Raw genomic sequence first — 27393 nt, forward strand, 5'->3', positions numbered from 1 at the left:
GTCTGTGAAACCCAATTTAATTGTAAGGCCTTATTTCATTCTGCTCTACAGGGGATAATTCCCTGTCTCCTTAAGGGAGAACCTTTTACATACACACTGGCAGTACTGGAACTTTTTCATCTAAGCATTTTTGCAGTAACGAATGTTTTGATTCCATTATGTCTAATCTCTGTAACTAATTTGGGCCTTTTAACATTTTTGTTTTCTGTGATTTAAATAAAAATAATGTGATAAAAATGAGTGAGTGACTCAGGTATGTATGAGGGCTGCGTGTGGGCACAAGAGCTCAACCACGAGATAAAATATATGGGGCTAACATGCTTAAAGTGACCCACACGTTTTAACTAAAAAAAACTGATGGCATTAAACGTGCATGTAGCTATCACACATGGAAAATCAACACCACCCTCACCGTCAGCTTTCTGTCTGACCTTTGCCTATAAAAATTCTTGTCCTTTCCAAGAATTTTTATATGGTAGTAAAGAAATGTTCACCTGCAAACGATGTGGTAAAATACAGAGAAGTACACATTTTACAATGAGTAGCAGTAAGAGAACACTGAATCTCTTCAACATGGAGATGTGGTTGGAGGCTGAAAAATGATTATCATGAGAACACTGCTATCAACCGATGTCATCTGTACTGACCAAAGAAAATCGAGGTACTGTTTGGAGAATTGGAGTCTAACGTTGAGTGAGGATTATTGAGTGCATAGATGGAATACTATCATTAATAACGTAATGTTATTTTTCATCAATGTCTCTCACTGTATCTGGGGTGAAATGTGAGTCTGCACAGAAGTCTTTTATTTATAACTTTACAATAGTGTATATATATATATATATATATATATATATATATATATATATATATATATATATATATATATATATAGATATACACACATATATAATAATGTTACCCAGTGGTTATTATAATGATACCCAGTGGTTATGTCTTACACAATTTTTGGGGTGTTGCTCAGCTTTGGATATAACCAGGTTACCCATGACCTTGGCATCTGAAAATCTGCCATGATTTTATGATATTGTGACATTTCATTACTGGCATATAATCCAGCAATGGATACCATACATTAAAGTGCATTGTGCTACATATCACGTGTTTGTATCTCTTTTTTTTAAACAAACCTGGGTAAAAAACCAAAGCAAATTAAAATATATAAACACAGCAATATCATGTTTCTTTAACCACAATTAATTAAAATGTTAACAAATGAATAAAAAATGCAGAAAATACGGTAGCTGTCTATTTGTTAATTTTTTTTTTAAATTTTTTTTTACGTATTTTCAATCATAGTTGCATATAATATCCAAGCATTGTATACAATGTTACATTATGCACAATTTAATCACTTTCTAGTTATTTTTTAGCATTATTACATTAGTATTCTATATTTTTTTCGTGTTGTATTCACTTTATTTGGTGTGGCTCACCCTATATTCATTATCTGTGTTGTTTATTTTAATTTAACGGGGAGAAGGGTGATCTTAGGGTTATTTGAGCACTTTTACTATACCTTTTTTCTTAATTTTTAAAACTATTTTACAGTTGTACATAATATCCAAACATGTTATACAATGTGATATTATGCACAATTTTATCACTTCTAGATCATTTATTTTCTTACCTATTTTATTTTCTAAAATATACTTCTCTAATATGCTGCTATATCTCTTTATCATTTTGAAATTGTTATCATTAGCATTCTTTACATCACCCCTAAATTTAACAGATTCTTAAATATTTGAACAAACATACTGTAGTATGGGTATAAAGATAGGTATAAAGATGGGGATAACATATATATATATATATATATATATATATATATATATATATATATATATATATATATACACATATACTATTTCACATTTAAAACTTTACATAGAATAATTACATATGAAAAACAAAGCGCTATCTTTGTGAAAGTATATTCGTTTTGGTGGGAGATTAATTAGATTAATTATATAAAGAATAGAAGCACATTATTTTCCAAAAATATTGTAGTTCCTTAGAGTTATTATAAAGTAGACTAATTATTAAGTAGGATTACCTACAAACATCAATATTCCAATTTAAATACAACAATATTCCAAATTAGAACTTTTTGCTATGTTGTTTCATTGTGGAGGGAACCAAGATATTTAGAAATGGGGCTATTAGATGCACAACAATGCTTTGTCATATTTTAATATTGAAGAGAAATCATAACGATTACAACATTTAGCATAATTAAAGCATTTGATATAACACAAAGTATAGGTTTTGAGTTGGTTATGAAAATTGCTTTAAACAGTAAAACCAACTCATGAGGCAGTTAACGTGCACAATTCCTTATCAAGCTTCATATTAAATTAGAAAGCTACTGTAGAGATCTGGTAAATCAATCACATAAGTAAGTAATCTTGCATAATTCCTAATCAAGCTTTACATTAAATCAGAAAACTACTGTAGAGGTCTGGTAAATGTTTCAGACAGTTTCTGTCTCTGTTAGGGCCACTTTCAAAGAATAGCATCCAACCTTCTGCAGAGAGTTTTGGATGATTTGCCGGAGTTTCTTGTTACCAGCGACCAGGAGCACAGAATGGATTGATGGGTAGGCTCCAATTATTGTTACACAAACGAATTCCTGTACAGGACTATATGAATCTGACATATACACATTGAAAGCAATAATGTAAAATAAGTAAAAGATGAAAAATATACCCAATGTCTGAATTGCATCGTAATGAGCTTTTAGTGATGGTTCCCTGAAGCCTGTCCTTTCTTGTACCTTCACCTTCCTTGTGTGTTTCAAAAGGGAGTACACTACCAACCATGTTGCAATGCAGAAAATGAAAAACTGAAGTACAGACCCCAAAACAGAAAGTATACTAAAAACAGCATAGTCCTGCCTGTCCATAAAGAATGATCTTGATTCGTTACCCCTAGCCATCATGGTAAAGTTGAAAGTGCCCACAACATTGTACACAGAAGGGGTGCTGCAAGCGATTGAAATTGCAACGCTGGTGATTAGGAACCAAGGAACCAGTCGATCAAAATGTTTTTTCAAAAGGATAAATATGGAAAGTTGGATGTTGACTATCCGGACACAGTAGTACACACACAGCCAAGTGACACACCACAAGCTAATGCTACTGAAGAAGAGCCAGCAGTATTGGAAATTTTTGATTATTTCATCTGATAAGGCAGAGCTGGTGTAGAAAAAAATGTAGGCATACATTGATAAGACAAGCCACTGGAAGAAAAAGCGTGATAGGCCAAGGCACATCATGATAGAGTCAGAAGAATTCAGGCTTCCATGGGCTACAAGGTCCATCAAATTACCAACTGACATGAGGCCATTCACAAAACTTCCAATTATTGTCTCTAACAGTAGAATGATGAAGGCTATACTATTAGATATTGTATTCTCGTCATCGTTATGGTCCATTTTGAATCTCAAGAAGAAACCTCACTTTAGTCTCTTTCTATTGGCTTTCTTTCCTTTCTTCTTTTGTTTTTTGTTTTGTCTCTTTCATCCCCCTTGGGTCTGTTTTTATTTCCTTTTCTCTTGTGTGCTTTTATCTGTTCTGTTCCTCCAATTCAGTCTTTACTCTATTTTGGGATGATCTGTTCTGTGCACAAATCCACAAAACCAACACCCATTTTCTCAGATACTTATTAATATTAATAAATGGTCACATGGTATGCAAATATAAAAAATATTCAAAGCATTCATCTTCTATGTATCAGGATTATACATTTCCCCCTTACCCTCAGGATGAATGAAGACAAGGGTGCTGGAAGTTGTAGTCATTAAAGGCAGTGGCACCAGAGGTGCAAAAAGGTTGGCATACATCTCAACATGTGTCTTTTTATCTAGAGTTTCTTTAGCACAATTATGGAATTTAACTTTTTCTAATCACCTACATGGGTTGCATGTAAAATCTGTATGTATGTGCAACCTCATCAATTGGATATATTTACTTAGGGGATGTAGGAGCTTTTAAGAAAATGATTGAGGTTTAGTATTTATGGGGGGAAATGATCTGTTCTGTATACCACTATTTAAAGCTCTGTAGTAAACAATTTGCTCTATAAATAGCTTAACTTGTCCTAAAATATATATACAGGTTTCCCTAGCTGATGGACAAACTGTGTGGATGTTTTTTCTCAACTAACTATAACTATAGCAAAAGTACAAAAATTGCTCCATCACATTTAATGTGGTACTGATGTTAAGTTTACAAACTGTTCTTATCACCATAGCAACCAATTAAATTATTTAATAATCCACAATAATCCATATGTTGTTATGTTGCAAAGACACAAGTCATGCAATAAAATCAGGTATGCAGGTATGCAATAAAATCATTATTCTGCCGAATCATGGATTTTTGTGTATGGGCTCAAACTTCCTGAGGTTTTGATTATCAAATGACTTATTCTCACTGCAGTTTATCAGATATTTGATAATGAAATCTGTTCATGGTAACGCTATCTGTTCAATTTGCATTGGCAGATTCAATTTCAGTGACTAGAAAAATAGAACATTTCCAAGCTTGTATTTAAACTATAAGGGAAATTAGTTATTCCGGTTTTACATGGATGCAAACAAAAGTTGACGATTGATGTCTATCTGGAGACATGATCTCCTCAGTGGGTCTTGTGTTAGAAACCTCCATATATTAAATATATGTATTTTGTATTTTAGTATAGCTTATTATGCTACGTGTTAAGTCTCCTTCGCTCCACTTTGAAGTTGCTCTGCCCAGAGCCGGCCTTAAGTGTTCTGGCGCCCTGTGCTGACTACTCCTCTGGCGCCCCCCATCCCCCAAAAAAGAAAGGAAAAAAATCTCCCCCCTCTGCCCCTTCTCACTGGCCCCCCTCTGCCCCTTCTCACAGCCTCCCCCCCTCAGCCCCTTCTCACTGCCTTCCCCCCTCAGCCCCTTCTCACTGCCTTCCCACCTCTGCCCCTTCTCACTGCCCCCCCTGCCCCTTATCACTATCTACCCCCCCCCTGCCCCTTATCACTATATCTACCCCCTATCCTTACTTTCCTTGTTGCTGGAGTCCTGCGGTGGGAGCGGGAGGCGTCCGTCTTCCCGCTCTGCCACGGTGCACGCTTCACAGCTGAGCGCCAGAATAATTCTGGCGCTCAGCACGAAACGCCGGCACCGCGACGGAGTCACGGGGAGTGAGGGGCGCCGAGTGGTTGCTGAAAACTTCATGAGCAACCGCTCGGCGCCCCTGCCCGGGACTTAAATGAAAACACCGTTTTTGTTTTTGTTTAACTTTTAAAAACTTTATTTAACATGGAGGATGTTAAATAAAGTTACAAAAAAAACAAACGATGTTATAATTTAAGCCCCGGACGGCGCCCCTGTTGCCATGGCGCACCCCTAAGGCCGGCCCTGGCTCTGCCCCTTTCAGTCTGGTGGCTCATGTCATTAGAGGAGACTCCATTGGATGCAAATAAACATGCGAAGTAGTCTCAGACAATTACATTTCTAAGTTAAATATAGCTTATATCATTAAGAGAATGCCATGGGTAAAGCCAACAATGTCATTGCTGCTTCAGTTGATTAGTACAGAAACAGAGATTAACTCATCTGACCAAGTCTTACATATAAAACAATCATGTTACAACAAGCATAAGCTTAAAGTCATTTGTTGAGAGTTCATATTGTGTTTGCAGGGGTTGCTATAGGTTTTGGGGGACCAAAAAACATTCAAATGGTTCCATATCTAGAAAAAAAACAACAGTACAGACATACCTGGGATCTTCCCTTGGTGGCCTACCTGGAAATCCCTGCTTCTGACAGCATGGCTTTGCCCATGGGGTGGGCTAGCTGTACATGTGGTGGGGCTTTAGCCTTAGGTGGAACCTGAGCAGATAGCAGGCATGGAACAACACTTCCCGTCTTGAACATTGAAGAAACTAAACCAGAATCCAGGGGACAGCACTTTACCCAGAAACTCCGGGTCAAACCTAGAACATTTTCAAGTTTGAATGCCGAAAGTGCAACATATAGCGTATTGGCTCGAATATAGGTCGCACTTTTTTCCCCACTTTAAGTCTTTAAAGTGGGGGTGCGGCCTATATTCGGGGTCTAGCGCCCGTTGCCCGGGACATGCAGTTCCGGGCGCCGGGCAGGCAGCAGGTTTAGGATACAGATCCCCCGCAGCGGTGCAGGGGACCTGCATCCTACTCTCTGATACGCTCAGACAGCCTCCCCTGCCAGCACTTCCCACGGGGAGAGGGCCGGCACGGGAGGTTGTCTAAGCGCATCGTGCAGACGTTACCGGCAGCAGCGATGCGGGTAAACAGCCTCCGCTGCCGGCATGACTGCACGATGTGCTTTAACAATCTCCCTTGCCGGGAATTCCCACGGGGAGAGTCCCGGCAAGGGAGATTGTTAAAGCACTTCGTGCAGACGGTGAACGTCCGCACGATGCGTTTTACCTCTGCCCCCAAGACTTACCAGAGCAGACTCCCGGGTGTCTTGCGGGGCCGGCGGGGGACATCTACGCAATACGCGTATACAACTTCCGGTGCCGGCACATCCCCTGAGTGCCGGCACCGGAGGTTGTATACGCGTATTGCGTAGATGTCCCCCGCCGGCCCCACAAGACACCCGGAAGTCTGCTCTGGTAAGTCGGGGGGCAGAGTGGCAGCATATCTCGGGGGGGAGGAGGAGGACAGTGGCAGCATATCTCGGGGGGAGGACAGTGGCAGCATATCTTGGGGGGAGGACAGTGGCAGCATATCTCGGGGGGAGGACAGTGGCAGCATTTCTCGGGGGGGAGGACAGTGGCAGCATATCTCGGGGGGGAGGACAGTGGCAGCATATCTCGGGGGGGGACAGAGTGGCAGCATATCTCGGGGGGGGGAACAGAGTGACAGCATGTCTATTAAAAAAAACCTTTTCTTTAAAAAAGTACCCAACTTTTAGGGTGCGGCCTATATATACGGGGGCGGCCTATATCCGAGCCAATACGGCATATAAGTGCCAGAGCCTTCCTGTGGGCCTTAGTTAGCCGCTTATTCTGTTTATATGGTAGTGTCATCAGAGTCTGCCTAACATGACTTACAGTTGTAGCTACCGTATAATATTATATCTTGGGATGATTTTGATGCCAGATAAGAACCATTAGACCCATCTATTCTGCTGATTTTTCCTGATGTATAACTCCCATATGCCGATTTCATGCATTTTTAAGTGCCCTCACTCTATTAGCCTGTACAACTTCTGATGGGAGACTGCTCAATTTATCTTAGTAACTTAAAACTTCCTTCAAGCCTCTAGTTTGATCTCTATGCCATCTTATGATATCATTTAAAATAAACTTTCATCCTGTCCTTTCGTTCAATGTATAAATTTTTTTATCACACACCACCTATTCCAGTAACACTATTCCCAGGTTTTTACAGAATCAAATAGAGATTGACACATTTTTTAAAGCTGTTTTTGCAATTTTTATTGGGGTCCTTTAACTACAAAAAAATTAAAACATGAATTGAAAAGGCACAATACTTAAACTTTCCAGAACATTTATTCTCTTAAATATTTTATTTTCCAAAACATACTTGTCTGCTATACCACTAACCTACTATATGTCCTTATCACTTTGAAATGTTTTAAGTTACAAGAGATTCTTCTAAATGTATATTCGTTGGAGCATTAATTATATAACTACATAAAGGATAGAAGCACATTATTTTCCCAAAAATATTTTAATTGCTTAGACTTATTCATTGTTAGGTACGGTTTGTTGTAGTGTTTTACTGTGGAGGGAGCAACAAAAATAGAGGTTGCTAGATGTTAAAACAATATTTGTTGTATAATATTGATGGGAAATCATAAAAATTACATCAGTTAGCATAATTAAATTACAAAACCCTAAAGGTTGTGCATGTTGTGTGTAACAGTTTTTAAAGCTAGTTGGTTTCGATGTTTTATCTTATGAAGGCTGAGATTTGTGACCAAAATAACCTAGTGGTTATCTGGACCCTGGGGGCTGTAGATATCCTAAGATGAGAAACCTGAATCTGTGACCTACTGCCCAAAACTGACGATACATGTTTTAATGTCTTTCTTTTGTTACAAATTTAAAAAGAGTAAACTGAATTACTAAGGGAGTAAACCTGTACAATTCAGGCTTTATATGAAATTACAGATCTGGTAAATGTTTTAGACAGCTTCTGTCCTGAAGAGTAGCATCTAACTTTCTGCAGAGAGTCCTGGATGATTTGCCGGAGTTTCTTGTTTCCAATAACCAGGAGCACAGAATGGATAGATGGGTAGGCTCCAATAATCATTACCAAAAGGAATTCTATTACATTACTATCAAAGATCTCTAACATATATAGATTAAAGGACACAATGTAAAATAAGTAAAAGGTGAAAAATATACCCAATGTCTGAATTGCATCGTAATGAGCTTTTAGTGATGGTTCCCTGAAGCCTGTCCTTTCTTGTACTTTCACCTTCCTTGTGTGTTTCAAAAGGGAGTATACTACCAACCATGTTGCAATGCAGAAAATTAAAAACTGAAGTACAGAACCCACAAAAGAGAATATACTTAAAGCAGAAACAATTTTCTGCCTCTCCATAAGGAATTGTCCTGAAACATTGTCACTAGCCTTCATGGTGAAGTTGAAAGCGCTCACAGCACTGTACCCATAAGGAGTGCTGCAAGCGATTGAAATTGCAACACTGGCAGTAAGGAACCAAGGAACCAGCCGATCAAAATGTTTTTTCAAAAGGATAAATATGGAAAGTTGGATGTTGACTATCCGGACACAGTAGTACACACACAGCCAAGTGTCACACCACAAGCTAATGCTACTGAAGAAGAGCCAGCAGCATTGGAAAGTTAAAATATTGGTTATGAAAAAGCTGGGGAAGAACAAAATGCAGGCAAACACCAATAAGACAAGCCACTGGAAGAAAAAGCGTGATAAGCCAAGGCACATCATGATGGAGTCGGAGGAACTCAGGCTTCCATGGGCTACAAGGTCCATTAAATTAACAGCTGACATGAAACCATTTGCAAAACTTCCAATGATTGTCTCTAACAGTAAAATCAAGATTATACTTAGCAATAATATCATTATTACTTTTCTGTTGGGTTTCTTTTCTTTCTTCTTTGCTTCCTCCCGTTGCTTCCCTTTTGTCTATTTTTATTTATTTCTCTTGAGTAAAGTCAGCATCAGCTCTGTTCCTCCAATTCTGTTCTCCTCCAATCCCAGCCAACACACATTTTCTCAAATACTCATTAATATTAATATATGGTCACAGGGCATGCAAATATAAAGAATACTTAAGCACTGATATTCTATGTATAATGAACCCTCTATGTGTCATAGTACAACTAGTAAAATTTTCTATGACTAACCTTGTGTTCTTAATGAACTATAGCAGACAAACTGTTAAAGTATGAGCCCATGGGATCTTTATTTTTAGTGAAGCTGATAATTTGTCTATATAATAAAAACTAACGTATGTAAAAACTGCAGTTTACGGGTGTACATATGCCTTTTTTTGTAAGCGATATAATGCGTTTATTCATGAAACTTTAAATTGTATGAGTGGAAACAATTTCTCACAAGCACCACCACCACATTGGGAGTTATTCACACAAGAGGGGATTTTCTCCTTCTGTTGCTTGAAGAGTTAAACAGACCCTAAATAATGTGGTGATTTTTTTCCCCTTTAACTCCTCAATCAGCCATGGGGCAAAAAGGCAATTGCCCCCAGAAGATCCAAATTCTTCAAGCAAGGTTGGTGTAACATGGAGAGGTTAAGGCATAAAAGTAAAATGTTCCGGGCAACCCAGGTCAGAGCAAAGCTGGAAGACGCTCCTGGCTATTCCAGAACTAAACTGTGTTGTATTTTGTACTGTACCAACATGGGCTGTGTGTGCAATCTATATGCATGTACAGCCACATCAACTGGATAAGCTTACTAAGGGGTGTTGGAGTATTTAGCATAGTTATTTAGTGCTATATAGTTACAGCTATATGTTATTGTCATCTAACAATAACTATAGCAAACTATAGAAATGGCTCCAACACATTAAATGTGATGCTGATGCTTAACAAAGTGTCTTTATCCATATAGTAACTAATTGAATTGTCTGATAAATATGAACATTCCATTGGTTGTTCTATTGTGAAGGGCACTTTTCAAACTTTGTATATATATATCTATATCTATATATATATAGATATATATCTATATATATATATATATAGATATATATCTATATATATATATACCGTATTTGCTCGATTATAAGACAACCCCCCAAAATCTGAATATTAATTTATGAAAAAAAGAAAAAGCCTGAACATTACCAGTAAATGTTAATTCATGTAAACTATGTGAACTATTTTTTTCTTAGTAAAAGCTATGATCGAGAAAAATACTTAGTTTTTATTTGCTTCTTTTCCAACCTGCCCCCCCCCCAGTTATGCGCATCTGCCCCCAGGCTTGCCACTCTGCCCCAGAAATGCCTTATACCCCCTATATACCACTGTGCCCCATGATATGCCTTTTAACCCTCTAAATGCCACTGTGCCCCATGATATGCCTTTTAACCCTCTATATGCCACTGTGCCCCATGATATGCCTTTTGACCCCCTATGTGCCACTCTGCCTCCAGAAATGCCTTATACCCCTATATGCCACTCTGGCATTTAGGGGTTAAAATGTATCTTACGGGGCAGAGTGGCATATAAGGAGGTATAAGGCATTTCTGGAGGCAGAGTGGCGTATAGAGGGTTAAAAGGCATTTCTGGAGGCAGAGTGGCATTAAGGGGGTTCAGAGAGCACTCTGCCTACAAAAATGCCTTATGCCCCCATTTAACAATTTTACTTCCAGCAGGATAATGCACCATGTTCTCAAACTGCTTTCTTGAACATGACAATGAGTTCACTGCACTCCAATGGCCTCCAGAGTCACCAGATCTCAATCCAATAGAGCACCTTTGGGATGTGGTGGAATGAAATATTTGCATCATGGATGTGCAGCCGACAAATCTGCAGCAACTGCGTGATGCCACCATGTCCATAAGCATCTTGTAGAAAGTATGCCATGAAGAATGAAGGCAGTTCTAAAGGCAAAATGGGGGACCAACCCGGTACTAGCACGGTGTACCTAATAAAGTGGCCATTGAGTGTATATATTTGACTCCCATTGCGGGTATGCAGCAAATCACTATCCTGCTGCATCATGCGGATTATCACAGAAATTATTCTTTCTGAAGCTTATCAAATATTTGATAGTAAAATCTGCCCAGGGTAACACAATCTGTTTAATTTGCATTGACAGATTCAGTTTCAGTGAAAAATGAATCAAAACTGGTATGGAAAGTGTAAGGAAAGTTAGTTATGATTGTTTTATATGGATGCAAACAAATTAGGCTAAGTATTATTGTCCATTTGGTGTCATGGACTTTTCAGAGAGTTTTGTATTAGTAAATCTTGTATATTAAATAAGCAATTCTGTATTTTAGTACAGTTAATTATGCTGTGTTAAATTCCCATTATGTACTTTGAAGTTGCTTGACTCTGCCACTTTCAGCCTGATGGCCCTTAAGCATACCTGGAAGCTTTCTGGCTCCAGTTACAGGGAGACCCCCCTGCGGGATGCATGTAGGACGTCCCGCTGACAGCCTTTTAGTCAATACTTTGTGCTACCTCCTTTTGCCAAGATAACAGCTCGGAGTCTTCTCCTATAATGCCTGATGAGGTTGGAGAATACATGGCAGGGGATCTGAGACCATTCCTCTAAACAGAGTCCCTCCAGATAGATGGAGTCCATGATGCCATGTATCCTAACAAAATGTCCAGGTCCTCTGGCAATAAAGTCTAGCAAACTGAAGATGGTTGAGTTTGTTTTTGGATGACAGAAATGCATTGTGTTGATGTTGGTGACTATGAACTGCAGTTTTGCATGACCCCAACTTCTTTTGGCCACTCAAACTATGCCCCTTCACAGTGCTTTGAGGCAATATAGACAAACATCCTCTTCCAGGTTGATTCATAACATTTCCAGTTAACTGGAACTTCTTAATTATTGTCCTGATGGTAGAAATTTTCAATGTTTTTGCTACTTCCCATTTTGTGAAGCTCAACAGCCTTTCGCCGCACATCACAGCTATATTCCTTGGTCTTACCCATTGTGATGAATGACTAAGGGAATTTGGCCTATGTGTTACCTAATATTTCCACCCCTGTGAAACAGGAAGTCATGGTTGATCAATTTTCTGTTCCTTGTCACCCATGTCCACTAAAAAATTTAAAATGTCAATGGGAATATACTTTTTCAATTAATAGTGCCAATAATTGTGACATACATATATTTCACATTTTATTATAAACCTGTGTTATGTTTGCAATTGTTAAATTAATATCCATGAAATCGTATATTTTTTAAGAAAAGATATAAGGATTTAACAATAAAGATTTACCAAGGGTGCAAATGTTAGTGAAGGGCACTGTATGTTTTAATTCCCTCACTCTACTAGCCTATAGAAAGTCTGATGAGAGGATGTGCCATGTATCTACTACCTTCTCGATAAAGTAACACTTCCTTCCATTACATTTAACCCTCCAGTTTTAGAGGATGACTTCTTGTTCTATTGTTTATACGTCTTTAAAATAAACTTCCATCCTGTAATTTGGTTATGTATGAAAATTTTGCTATCACATTTCTCTTCCTTTCTCTTCTTTCATAACAGTTATACGTACATTTAAAAGTTAATGCTCTATTAAGTAATATAAGATCTAAACTTCTCGTCACGCTTAGCCATTAGAGCAGTTTGGTGTAGTGTTCCATTGTGGAGGGAACCACAAACTTCTAAAATAGGAGCTATAGATAGATAAACAGTTATTTGTCATATTATCGAAGGGAAATTTTCACAAAATAAATTAAGCAACATGTAGCTTGTGCATTTTGTGCGTAAATGTTTTTAAAGCTATTAGGTTTAAATGTAAGAGCCTATTTTATCTTATGAAGGCTGAGATCTGTCACCTAGTGGTGATGGACCCTAGAGATAGTAGAGATTCTATGAGAAGGAACATGAACCTGTGACCTACTGCCCAAAAACTCACCTAAATATACTACACAGTTGCACAAACATTCTAATGTCTTGATGTCATGAAATACAACTAGGTTTTTGTGTTATTGGGGAAGTTGGTTTTGGAAACTGCTTTAAATAGAGTGAAATCAATCACATACGCGAGTAAACTATTATAATTTCTAATCAGGCTTTAGAGATCTCTACTGTAGAGATCTGGTAAACATTTCAGAGTAGATTTCTACTGTAGAGATCTGGTAAACGTTTCAGAGTAGATTTCTACTGTAGAGATCTGGTAAATGTCTCTCATTGAGCCACTCTCAAAGAATAGCATCCAACTTTCTGCAGAGTGTTATGGATAATTTGACGAAGCTTGTTGTTGCCAGCGACCAGGAGCACAGAATGGATAGATGGATAGGCTCCAATCATTATTACACAAAAGAGGCCTTGAACATAACCTTGTACATTTGAGATATATAGATGAAAGGCCAAAAAGTACAAAAAGTAAAAGATGAAAAATACACCCATTGTCTTCACTGCATCGTAATGGGCTTTAAGTGATGGTTCCCTGAAGCCTGTCCTTTCTTGTACTTTCACCTTCCTTGTGTGTTTCAAAAGGGAGTACACTACCAACCATGTTGCAATGCAAATGATTATAAATTGAAATGCAGACGCCAAACCAGAAATTATAGTAAAGGAAACAAAGCTCTGGCTGTCCATAAACAATGGTCTTGAATTGTTCTCATTTGCCATCTTGGTGAAGTTGAAAGTGTTCATAGCACTGTACACAGAAGGGGTGCTGCAAACTATTGATATTGAAACACTGGCGATTAAAAACCACGGAACCAGTCGATCAAAATGTTTTTTCAGAAGGCAAAATAGGTAACTTTGGATGTTGGCTATCCGGACACAGTAGAACACACACAGCCAAGTGACACACCACAAGCTAAGAGTGCTGAAGAAGAGCCAGCAGGATCGCGTATATTGGATCACATTATCTGATATGGCAACCTTGGGAAAGAAATACAAGCAGGCATATGATGACAAGACAAGCCACTGGAAGAAAAAGCGTGATAGGCCAAGGCACATCATGATGGAGTCGGAAGAATTCAGGCTTCCATGGGCTACAAGGTCCATTAAATTACTGACTGACATGAGACCATTCACAAAACAGCCAATGATTGTCTCTAACAGCAGAATGACGAAGGATAAAGTTAAAGACAGCGTGTTTGCATCATCGTTGTTCATTTTCAGTACCTAGTAGATGCCCAGTAAAAATTCTAATTGACTTAAGTCTCCTTTAGTTGCTTTTCTTTATTCTTCTATCTTTTGTTTTTGTGTACTATTGGATTCAGTTATTGTCCTCCAATTCTGTTTTCAGTCTTCACTGTATTTTGGGATGATCTGTTCTGTGCACAAATCTAAACCAACACTCATTTTCTTAGAAACTCATTAATATTAATAAATGGTCACAGGGCATGCAAATATAAAGGATATTCAAGCATTCATATACTATGCATATTCAGTTTGATAGACAATTGAATGAATGAATTCTCTAAAGCAAACGGGTACATTTTCTTGTACCTTTTATTAATATATGCAATAAATATTAAATAATAACAAATATGAGCCCACGGGATATTCATTTTTAGTGATGTTGATAACTTGCCTTTAAAAATTTAAGTACATGAAAAGCTGCAATTTATCAGTCGGTTCATGCAGCTTTTCAGCAAAGATATGATGAGTTTATTCTTTAAAGTGCCTAAAAGAGTTTTTCTCCCAAACATGATTTCTTCCTGCAATAGGGAATTGGCAGGGAGTGTTTTTCCTTCTGCTGAAAGGTTGGGCCGAGGGGCAATTTTTGTCTTTAATACAAAGCAAAAGCCAGCTTCTCTTGTTCCGCCTAGGGGAAGCAGGAACACAGCAGAGTCACGTGAATTGTTGTGTATTGGAACCCTACTGTAATGTCACCAGTGGTAATAGAGACCCCAAAGTGGATCTTTACATTGTACATTGCTACCTGGTAAGGGAGCAGTATAAAAAAAAGTAATTGAATTGGGGGAGGCAATTGACTTTTTTTAAGAGGTATTGCTGAACATAAAATGGGTTTTATTCTGTGATTGGCCATTTTCTGGGCAAGAGATGCATATTAAAATTGCATAATGTTTGCTTGAAAAGTGTCAAAATGGTCCTAGTGGGAGTTGCAACCATCAGAAGTAGGTACACCAGAGTTTGTTTCATTGGCATGATTATGGAGAATAACTCCTTCTTATGTAGGCCTAAACTGTCTTATATTGTCTCAATTGGATTCATTTACTAGGGATTGTGGGAGCTCTGAAGGAAATTATTTAGTTTTGGTTACTTTACAAATTTGGTTTGGAAATTACCTCTTTGAGGTTTTGTATTATTCCCACTATATTGCCCACTATATGACTTCCACTGCAGGTACGCAATAAAATTATTTTTCTTCAGCATCGTGCATTTTGTGTATATTGTAGCCCACATCCTGGGGTTTTCATTATCAAATGAGTTATTTTTTCCACAGCATATCAAACATTTCATAGTAAAATCTACCATGGGAAACACAATCTGTTCCATTTGCATAGACAGATTCCATTTCATTGACTAGAAAAATAAATATTTCCAAGTATTGAAAGTATGAAAAAAATATTTATTCAAACTAACAGTGAATAAACCCCCAGAGTAAAGTCAGAGTTAACATGAACACCTAAAGAAGGTATTTTCTATGTTGATGCATACAATAGAAAAGATCACTTATTCTCTCCAGTCAACTTCAGTCATCTTCAGTGAAGTATGTAGCCAACATTCAGCTTCCCTCGCTAGTAGACGTCTTTCTGGCCTGTCTTTAGCACATTGCCCCATGGCTTACGGTTTGCATTTTAGAGATCTCACCCCAAACACTTTCTTTGTTTTCATAATCCTGACTTGCCACTGGTTCGCTCTAGGAAAACACTCTGTATAGATGGGTCTGGTATGTAACCGTCACCTAATTATTTGCTCATTTGGTGGACGCCTGGTTGCTATTGTCAGCCCCTCTGGCACAGGTGTGTACCCGCTGACATACTCAAATATGGCCTTATTTGACATTCATGTTGTTTATGGTGACATCAAGCGCTCTGCAGAACAGCTTGGCACCCCCACCCCCTTCCATGATCTGGTATGCTAGTCTGTTCAGTGGACTAAAGTGCCAATAACACGGACAGGTAATTAAAGGGTCCAGTCCTGAACACAACCTCCTTTACTTTTGAAAACAATATCAAGCCTGTATGTCCCTCTGAACACATAAAGAATGCAGACACCATTGTATTACCAAATGGCAAGTGATTTAAGTAACTTAGAAGAATGGCAAGTGATTTAAGAAAATTGGAGAATGGTGGAGAGTGTGGTATCTGCAGTTTCATGTTGATAAATGTATAAGAATGCGACATAAAAATCAGAAGGCAGAATATAGCATAACAGACAATGTTTTGTCGGTGACAACAGAAGAGAGGCACTTTGGAATAATTATTTCTGAGGATTTAAAGGTATGTAAGCAATGCAATAAAGGGTGCTGGGTTGAATGGAGAGAGGCATTAGTAATAGGAAGAGGGAGGTGGTTCTGGCAAGAGAAGAAACGGAGCTGCGGAAAAGGAGACAGGGACACGGAAAGGGTTAGCAGAGAAAGTAGGAAGACATTGAGAGAAAGTGTGAGAGAGTGTGTTGAGAGAGTGTGTAAGAGTGTAAGAGAGTGTAGGTAGGAATGAATCTACATTCACCTACAAATCTCCCTGAAGCCTAATTTCCAAACATGGGATCTCTGCCATCTCCAGAAGGATATTGATATTTTGGATAGAGTTCAGAAAGGAGCTACCAAAATGGTGAATGGTATTCAGGATAAAAACATATCATGAAAGCCTAAGGGATCTCAGTGTGTAGCTTGGACCAAAGAAGAAAGATAGGAGGTGCACTACAAACACTTAAATACTTAAAGGGATTTAACAAAGTAAGGGAGGGAAGCTCATTTCAAAGGAGGAGAAGCTTTAGATCAGGAGGTCATAGTCTAGACCTAGAGGGTCAGAGGTTTAGATGTAAGAGGGTGATATATAAATGGAACAGCCTATCATCAGACGTGGTAAAGGCTAATACAGCAAAGGAATTTAAACTTGCGTGGGATAGCCATAAAGCTTTCCTGAATCTAAGGCCTGAGTATTACTACGTAGGACTGATTAAGGTCTGATTATTGCATCAGAAAAAAATTATAGACTAGATGGGCCAAATGGTTCTGGTCGGCTGTCAAATTATATGTTTCAGGGTTTCATCATCTGTTTCAGGTTCAGATCATGATTTTTAATTTCTTTAATTTCAACATACAGTATATCCCCAAACCTATCCACATGGGTGCATAAAAACTTGGACATCAGGAAGAATGATTTATACATTTATAGCAATAACAAATTTGTTTGCAATGCTAAGGTCTCTGATTTCATTCTGCACTGGCAGTGAGTGGGTTAAAGTATTGACCTTCACTCAGGCCAGGTATGACCTTTGTGGGCTGCATTTCGTCCCTTTTCTCATTTGCAGTGGTTCCACATAGCTTCACTTAATGTGCTTGCTGTTAATATTAACAGTTGTAATTGGAAGTCCTATTATCTAGCCATAGCAACCCCCCTTACTTCCTCCTGCCCTAGGGTGGGTAATTACATTAAAGAACATCCAGAACACACATTATAATGTCCAAGCAACATCAGAACAAATATTACCCTTTGCTGTTTTGCATGGACACTGCCACCTCCCTAGTCCGAGTATTTTTAATTAGTTAACTCCTTACCCGCTGGACAAACACACATTTATGTTCCATGCGTTCCATATACGTACATAGTAATAATAATCCATCTGTGACATCCACAGTGACAGATTACAGCCATTCTGGAAGGGAAAAAGTTAATTTCACATATTTAGCAATTTCTTTTTTGTCGTATACTAGGGCAAAATGATTCCGTTCAGCATCTAAGGGTAATTTTACTGGGGGAATCTCGTCTCTGCTTAAAGGTTTTGTTGAAATGCCAATCAATAGTATATTTTGTCACTTGGTCCACTAGAGTGGCCAGAACGCTTAGGACATTTTTAAAGTTAAAATGTTAAAAAAGGGCTGCCCTGCCATTTTTTTTTCATGGTTCAACGGAACGTTACATTTAGCTCCTATTCCAAATTTTCTGGAGATCATATCTAGCTCCACACTCTGAACCCTCCCACTTGTTACTCTCCTTGAAACTAGTTAGGACATTAAGGAAAGTTTAAGAGAGTCGGAGTTTTATTCTGCTTTTGGCCACAACTTTCACAACACCATGAGCATGGACATTTCTCTCAAAAACACAGCAAGGATCTACTAGACTGACGTGTGAGGTGAGGAACCCGAAAACTAACATTTCAAATAATTCTTGTTAATACTGGCCATCATTTATTTACTTTCATGGACAGCAATTGATTTTGGCTTAGTTTCTTAGAATATTCTGCTGTAATCTTACCCTTTTCAGAACTATACATTATATTATAATAGCACGGCCACTAAAACATGATGTGATTGTCCAGTGGCAGCATCTGTCCACAAGTGGCCCATGCACATGTAATATATTTCACCTACGTACCTGTTGCAACTTTCTGGTTCACTTGCCTGACACTATATCTATCCCTATCTCAGCGTGGCGCATGTCACTTGTGAACATATTTGTGTGATGAGGTAGATAAACTCAAGCTGGCCTATGTAAACCTCAGACACTAGACCTGACAATTGTCACCAAAGGTATTCACTGAAAGTAACTTTAGCCAACTTGAGGACTGAATTCATGCACTATGGGATATGCTTTATTCTTGGGGTTTTTTTATGTATTAACACTGATTGAGTATATAATTGATCAAGAACGATTGAAAATTATAGGGTCCAATATAGGGAAAGTACCACCAATATCAACGGTTTGCTGTGTGCAGCACTAGACCTTGGTCTCTAACGTACACAATTTGTTTCTAAACACTGCATGGGAAGTGTTACTGTGTTTTCAGCATGTTCCAAATATTTTGGAGGCTCTAGATAACAAATTCAATATTTGTTTGCACTTGAGTACATTGTTTTTCTCTTTTGTATATACCAGAGATGTATTCAGCTCAGAATATGTTTTAGCTTTGTAACTCTTTACACCCTCTTGTGTTAGCGGATAATCATGTTTCTTTGTTTATTGTATGGGGGGGTTATATAAAATCAATATTTGACAGAATTTGCTTAGGCGGCTTTAATGTTTTTTAATGTCAAAATAGAGCAGTATCTCAAATCTAAGCTTGGTAGCTAAAAAGGTCTTGCAAAAGTATTAATGTTCATAGTATTTCTCTGTGTGTATTTAATTACAGTAGTAAACATTTTTTTATATTGTCTATTCTTATCAGGTTCACCCTGGGGCAGTAACATGAGAAGCTACATTTTTCTGTCTGTGGTCACTGGACTTTATCTGGTAACGTAGAACATAATGAATGGCAGCGACACAATGACGCATCTACATAATGCATAATAACATTAACAAGACCCAAAATAGCAGATATAATGTTACAATTGGAAATGAATATAACGATGGTTAATGATAAGGGCACAATGACAAGACACAAAATGTTACAGGGTTACAGACTCTGTGCGAAACACAGTATAAAACTAAAGACATGATTGCAGGCACACCTGCATGGTTTTATAAGCCACTATATGATGTTGTGACAAATGTATTTGCCACTCTGATGCAAGTTTCTTTGAAACTTTCCATATTGCGCAACAGTCCAATATAATGACTCGATTCTACCTGCTCATTTATTGATTGTATACATTTACTGCTTGTGGATATTGCACAGGTGCGCTGTCCTTTCTTTCTTTGAAAAAATAAGAATTTAAGTCATTGGTTATTTTTTTTAATGAATATTATGGCAGCAGTTAGATAGTAATTAGAAATCTGAGCATATGTTTATCTAGTTTGTAGTTTGCTTATAGTAGTAGTTTTCAGCAGGTTAGCTCTGCAGCCTTTGGAAAGCTGAAAGTCCCATGACCCACAGCAAACGGGAAACTTTATATCAAGGGTATCCAACAGATACCTCACCAGCTGTGGTTGCACTACAAAGCTCATGACCCTCAGCCAACCTTTGTCTGGGCTAAGTCAGATGTAGAATATAAACGTATTAACTGTATTAATGCAATGGTGATTGCGCAACTAGGGTCAAAGTTCAGCATGTTTCAATGATTGTGATTGTGTTGCAGGTTTGTATGGGAAAATGTGAATCAGACTGTGAAAATCCCAAGCAGTGAGTATCTAGACTCTCCGGCAGGAAATATTTATTTATTTAAAAAGTGGTTACAGTATTTGGGGGCTTACCTGCAATAGGCAGAAAATCTTCTCTTCTAAATTATCTGTAGCCATCTCAGACCAAGGGACCATCTTCTGATGTGATTTTATTTCACTCTTGCATATTGTTTAATACTTTGGATAATACAATTACAATATAATCATTCTAATCCTACTAATTTTTGGCTTTAACTATATCCATATATAGGGGATAATATTATTTCTTTTTTTCCATCTAGCTGTTCAAAGTCAGAATGGGTGAACCAGTGGTACATATGGTAAGAGTGCTCTCCTGACATTTGGTGCGGAAGAATGGGCTTTTTACAAGTATATAGTGTAGACATTTATTTGAAAAAGCCAAGAAATTGATAGAATAGCAAATAGGGCATCGAAGGCAGTCCACATATATTTTTATATTAGTAGCAGTAGTATTATTAGCATTCTAATTGTTTGCAATTACACATATTTGAGCTGTATTATAAACACTTATACTGTATTATTGGCCTCCATTATGTTGTCCCTCCATAAGCTTTGAATATAAGCCGTCTTTCAATACCGCAGCGATTGTTAAGTGCCTGCATGCACTGACTGTTGGGACTGTTGTGGCCCTATTATAGATCGTTTCTCTGAGCTGTTGCCAACCAATGATGCATATTCTCTATACATCCCGCTTTGTAGACATCCATCCTGTTTTGCAGGTTGGTAGTGACTGCTGGGATTCTGCTGCTGATGTTTGGAGTCACCTGCGCCTGTCTGCGCTGCTTCTACCTGAGACAGCAGCATTGTCCAGAGGGGAGAGGAGAGCGTCCGTGTGAGGTCACAGTCATCGCCATTGACCACGATAGCACAATACAAAGCACTGTGACCTGTAAGTTACAGACGCTGCTAAATGCCCTTATGACAATTCACAAGAAACAGTTCTTCTATCTCTGTACTTGTTGATTGTTTTAAGCAATGTCTATAAGACCAGCCAAGGTTTGTAGAAAAAAAATATTTTTAAAGAACTTTGGAGGCTAATTGTAAAACTATAAGCCTGCAGCAAATGTAATAGTCCAAGGTTTGTTTAGAGACTAAATGAAGTAGAAACATTCTGTTTATTATTAGCACTATCTTTGTCTTTAACAATGTACTTTATGCTTTAAATCTATCTGTGTCCATCTATTTCAGCTCTGCAGTCTGTGTTTGGCCCAGCTGCCCGTAGGATATTTGCTGTATCTCATTCTCATGTCCCCCCACCTCAACTCTCTCCTGTTGCTCCTGAGACCCCACCATGTTATGAGGAAGCCTTACAAATGAGTCGCTTTACTGTTGCCCGGAGCACCCATAAGGCCTGTCATCTGACCCCAGTGCTTGAAGAGAGGACTGAGATTCCTCTACCCTAAGAGACTTTAAACTACATGACCCATGTGTGAGGTATTGGCCCCAGGAACAAACATAAGAGTGTTATGCATGAGTTTATTGTGAAGAAGACTGCAGTATACGTACCTGCATTTTGGGCATATAAGTGTAAAGCTTCAATCCACCAATGCACAGTAAAGCATACCTGGGAACTCTTTGGGCTAGACCCGGAGTCTCCGTGTGAAGCGCTGCTCACCCAGGTCTCCGGGTCACTCTTCACTTTCTCCAGAAAAGGGAGCAGTATTTAGCCACACCTGCTCCTTATGCAATTCCCCTGCCAGTCCTAACACATTTAATACTATCTGGGGCTAGCTCTGCCAATCACAGGGCTAACCACGGCCTTCACATGGCCACCTTGCATCTAGCTTGCCCTACCCCTCACAAGAGAGAGAGAGTTCCCAGGTTTGTCGTAAAGGAACTATTAACTATAACTGCATTAAGCTTTTAGCAAAACTGACCTACTTTTCTGGCAAATGCTCACAAGACATAATCATAATAAATTTCACACTGCTTATTAGTAGCCAGGCCCAGACTGGCTATCACAAGGCGGCCCTGCCACTTTAAGGCCAGCAGACGTCTGATGAAGTAAGTGAGGCTGACGGATGGATACGCGAGGCAGCACACTATGTTTTTATGTATATCCAGCCGCTGGCCACACTTTGCAACACCCATTATGCCGCTCTGGTGTATGGGGAGCTCAGGGCCAGCAGCCCACTAGCATTTGTGTGCTGTGCTGGATGGCCATCTCGGTCCTGTTAGTAGCACTAAAATATTTGCTAGTGGGTCATACAATTAACCACATAAACATTTCACCCAGGCTATCTAGAAAGGCAGCAAACCATGAACTTACATATTGTGAGTAGTTAATAAGATTATGTCATACCAAATCGTAAAAAAGAAGAAAAAAAGGAATTCATATTGCACTTTGAAAAGATGCCACAAGGTGGTGCCACACTGTTGCGAATGGTTAAAGGTAAACTAACAATTATTGTTTCCAAGATGTTATTAGAATCGAAAATATGATCAAAGACCTGATATTTTCAATTTATAGTATATAATGATTTAAACGAAATAGTCAACAATAGAAATAAAATACAGAAGTATTATTTTGTGGACTGCGACATCCCAAGGAGTAGATTTTCAGGCTCATTTGGTATGAATTGTATATTATTCACATAGATGATTAATATATCTTGTGTTAGTGATGTAATAAAAGATAGGCTAACACTCACTAACACTTCAGAAGTCTATAACTACAAATTGTTATCAGTTTTCCAGAAACACAGACTAATCAGGAGAGTAACCCATCACTTGCCTAAGGACAGATTATCTGAAATGCGAATATCCTATCAATTGATTAGAAATACAGATGGGAGCCTCTATCGTCCCAGTAGCATTGTCTTACTAGCAAACATAAAAGAATATAGAAATTCAAAATACCCAAATATTTTTTAATGAATTGAATAAATGGGAATTGGTATACACATAAAAAACCAATAGTCTTGCATCAGAATTTTCATATTACTTGACTATTTCTTCCTTGGATGGCATAGTATTACTAGTATTCTCATGTCAAAGCAAAGCTTGCATCCAAAAAAAAAACAAAAGTAAACAAAAAAAGCTAAATAGTCACTTAAAAATGGAATAGGTATCATCCCTTATAACCATACCCACCTCTGGCACTGACAGATGCATAGCCACCTATTAACACAGCTTTGTTAAGGTAATATTTATGTACCGAGTGATGTACTGTACTCTATAATTTACTCAGCTGTAATTTTTTGGCTGGTGCACCTCTTTGTATAACGCTGCTTTTTGCCAAAAAGTTCACACAGGCCAAATATTGTTTAAGAATTACTTAATATTTATGGCTCGTGTTTTAATAAATATTATAATAAAGCAGGGTCTCATTAACACTCACAGCCAAATGTATATGCAGATACAAATCATGACAAAAAATGTTTTAAAGTAATACATATTTAATCAAAAAAGCAGCAGAAATTAGGAGTAAACCTTGTCGGTATCCATCAATGCCATGGTGGCCACTGCACCAAAACGGGTAGAACTAAGCAGCTCTGCAGATTCTTCCACACATAAACCTAGAAGCCCAAAGAGTGTATGTCACCTTTCCATTAAAAAAAATAATAATGTAATTCAATTAAATTACATATGTTTTGAAATATTATATGCAAAAAATTGTGCATCCATTTTATCTTATATTAATGTTAAAATATTTTTATGTATTTACACTAGACTTTGGCGCCGGCCAACTCTTCGTGTTCCACAAATACTCGCCCGTCCCTGTATTTGGTTCGGGTGAATATCCGTGTACATTCTTTGTGGTTTTTTTCTTAGTTTTTTGCCTTTTTTTAGAAGGGGTTAATACAGGGTTAACACGGTACGCACTACGCTGCAGCTTTGGCGCCAGGATTTTAAAGGTCCATACGAGCAACTCTATTGGTCACCGGCAGGGGCCTCCTCTGCCGTCAACCAATGAAGTCGTACAGACTTTTAAAATCCTGGTGCCGAAACTCGGCCTGGGGAGACCCCGCTCCAGGAGATAAAGGTCCCTACGAACGACCAATAGAGTCGCTCATACAGACCTTTAACTCTTGACGTGGAACTCCTAGAGTTAAAGGTCCATACGAGGAGCGACTCTATTGGTCGCCGGCAGGGAGCTCCTCTGCCACCAACCAATGAAGCCCCCTGCTGACGACCAATAGAGTCGCCCCCTACATACAGGGAGACCAATAGAGTCACTCGCACGGACCTTTAATTCCTTGCGCGAACCTACGGATATCCGCTCCTGTTAACCCCTGCAATGCTGCATAGATAAGGTAGGCTAGATGGGGAAGGGACCAGGGAGATTAGTAAACGAAGGCGAACACGAAGATTCTTCGTGTTGTGTGTCTTCGTCTTCGTGTACGTTTGGCCGTTTCTTCAGGATTGGGGCTGAACAACGAAAACGCACCCTTCATGTTATTGTTTCATATTGTCAGTGTATGTATAACTCATTAAATAGCCCTACAAAACCTGCTAATCCTATATAAATAAAATATATGACAGCTAAATGCATTGTGATTAATAAATAAAGACATACTGTATATAGTCAATTGTTGTGAACCAGCATCTATTTAGCTAAAGTCCTGGGTGTTATGTCATTGGATATTATAATAGCTCAGCTGACTATTTATGGTCAAGAGCAGTCTGATATGATAAAGCTGATTTTTTTTCTAATTTCTATTGCTGAGTGAGCGCCTTATAACCTTAATTGTTGCATATGATTGGCTGAGACAATTTTACAGTTATACATGTATAAAAAGGTTGTCATGGTTGCTGATATAGATGCCCATGCAGTCAGAATTTTGACATCACCTCTTATTAATAGCTATAGTAAATAAAAGACTTAAGTTGATTGGCGAAAAAAAAATTGATAAATATAATGGATGCTTATAATAGTAACATTTCACTTGGACCAAGATGGATGAATTGCAAATACATACAGTATGTAGCCACCATATGTCACTGCATTATGATGTCACCTACAGCAGTCAGGTCATTGTGACTCCATACAATACAATGCTTGCTATAGCAAAACATCTGTTTGCCAAATATTTTCAGTTTTATATTTATGAGAGTTGAGTAGAACATTTAACCCCTTTAAGGTGCAAAGCTAAGTGGAAATACAAGGTGCTTACCCTGGATAGACCTACACAAGAATAAATGCAAAAAAAAACTGCCTAAACATTGTATTAAATACACATATCTTAAATGCTTCAGTATGTTTTGTCCCTCATGGGGTTACAATCGGAATTGGTAAATCCCGTCAGAATCTAATCAGACCACAATGAAAACGTTATCAGGGATCCATTGGCTGCTGTTGGGAGAACAACTAAGGGAAATGTTTAGTAGGATCCAAAGAACTTGAGGAAAAGCCATTGAAGTCACCTGGGTAAATAAGAAAGGCAGTTGACGTTATGCCTGAGATACGGTTGCTTTACAGTAACCTTTAGTATTTTCTCCTACAGGTGAGGTATCCGGCAGCAATGAGCGCTGTGCCTACGGATTGGTGCAGAAAATATGTAGTTTATTATTAATTTGTATTTAGCAAAAGCAGAGCAGTCATCTTATGTAACAAGTACTTATACCAGGCATTTTAATGGCGTACTTCTGTCTAGTCATTAGTACTGTATGCGTTCTATTTCCTTATTACAAATCAGAGGTTTCCGTACACAAAGACACCAAGGCAAGGACTGCATTGTAAAACGCGTCACCAGTAATCGCGTACACCCTAACATGAGATAGCCTAATTAGTCCTTAAATAATACAGATGATTTATTAACTTACGTAACTGTGCTTATGCAGATTTATTTATTTTATAATCAACTCTTTTTAGCGACTGGAAAACATGTTTTTATATACTTTGCCCACCTGAAGTGGGTGGCAAAAATGCATGACCTGGGTGTGATGTCGCTATTTCACCAGTATCCTAATGTGTGCCATATTTAATTGTTACTGGCTAGAATGTGCTTATTTATTGTTGTTGATAATACCACGTCACTAGGCATAGGCTTTTTACCATACTTTCCCTTAAACTTATGATACACAGTCTAAGGGCTGCCTTTAGAACATTATTGAAAGTTCTTTTCATCAGAGCTGACAAATCCATGATGGAGCATGTTTTGAGTCCTACAACCTGATTTTAAGAGTCCAGTCTGCTGACTTTAGGGAACATCTAGAAGACGTTTGCACCGCTGGTATTATATATTGCCTTCATCATAGCTAAACTCTAAGAAGCAATGATATTGTAAAGGACGAGTATTCCTTATATATGTCGCAGCAACTAGCTGAGGTTCACTTAAATGACTAAAACAAACAGGGGTGGGTAGTTGTTATATATAGTTACATACTACATACGGTTGAAAAAAGTTCTACCTAACCTTCCTACTCTTGATCCAAAAGAAGGCAAAAAAAAACCCTAATTAAGCTAATTCTGCCATCAGGGGAAAAAAATCCTTCTTGACTCCAAAAGGCAATCAGATTTCTCCTTGGATCAAGAAGCTCTAAAATATCAATTCTACTTATAGCCCTGTATGTCATGACCTGCATGACCCACTTTTGCCCAAAGCCCCCAATTTCTGACAAAATCTGTGCCTTATCACACCCTCAAACCCTTCTTTTATATTCATTACGGGCTGAAAGATCTTATACCTCTTAGGCACATCATTTTGGATTACTCTAACATGACGCACAGATTCAAATATTATAGCAGGGGCGTCCAACAGCCCGCCGGACTTCGAGGTGAGCCCCGCGTGAGATTTCCCGGTGGGCTGGCTGGTCCGTGGGCCGGCTGGCCCAGTGCCTTAATGAGGCTCTTCGTCCTGCCCCTTTGAAGATGTTTTAATGTATTCCCCCCACACCCTTGTCTATTGCCCCATGTGCATTTGTGCCCCCAGCTGGCCCAAATGTGCATTTATGCCCCAACACCCTTGTGTATTGATTTATGTGATGTCCCCAGCTAGCCCC

The 27393-nt window shown here is 38.5% G+C and overlaps 2 protein-coding genes across 3 annotated transcripts in view; one reads left to right on the forward strand and one right to left on the reverse strand.

Moving 5' to 3' along the window:
* Positions 1-27393, reverse strand: part of STYK1 (serine/threonine/tyrosine kinase 1) — a 66579-nt gene that overhangs the window by 7073 nt on the left and 32113 nt on the right. The window lies entirely within an intron of this gene.
* On the forward strand, positions 549-21978 carry TMEM52B (transmembrane protein 52B). Of its 2 annotated transcripts, none has more exons than XM_053450261.1 (6): positions 549-661; positions 19535-19599; positions 20385-20428; positions 20709-20747; positions 21168-21337; positions 21637-21978. In XM_053450261.1, the coding sequence occupies exons 1-6, from the start codon at positions 631-633 to the stop codon at positions 21849-21851; spliced, it is 564 nt and encodes a 187-aa protein (XP_053306236.1). In that variant the 5' UTR covers positions 549-630; the 3' UTR covers positions 21852-21978. The 2 variants fall into 2 exon arrangements, with proteins under 2 accessions (XP_053306236.1, XP_053306237.1); XM_053450262.1 differs by lacking the exon at positions 549-661 and adding an exon at positions 18433-18502.

This window comes from Spea bombifrons, chromosome 11 (genome assembly GCF_027358695.1).
Source record: "Spea bombifrons isolate aSpeBom1 chromosome 11, aSpeBom1.2.pri, whole genome shotgun sequence".
NCBI lineage: Eukaryota > Metazoa > Chordata > Amphibia > Anura > Pelobatidae > Spea > Spea bombifrons.

Coding starts and splice junctions, on each gene's coding strand:
- TMEM52B (XM_053450261.1), top strand. CDS start 631: ATGTCATCTGTACTGACCAAAGAAAATCGAG. Junction 19,600..20,384: donor TGGTCACTGGACTTTATCTG/GTAACGTAGAAC, acceptor ATTGTGTTGCAG/GTTTGTATGGGAAAATGTGA. Junction 21,338..21,636: donor AATACAAAGCACTGTGACCT/GTAAGTTACAGA, acceptor CATCTATTTCAG/CTCTGCAGTCTGTGTTTGGC.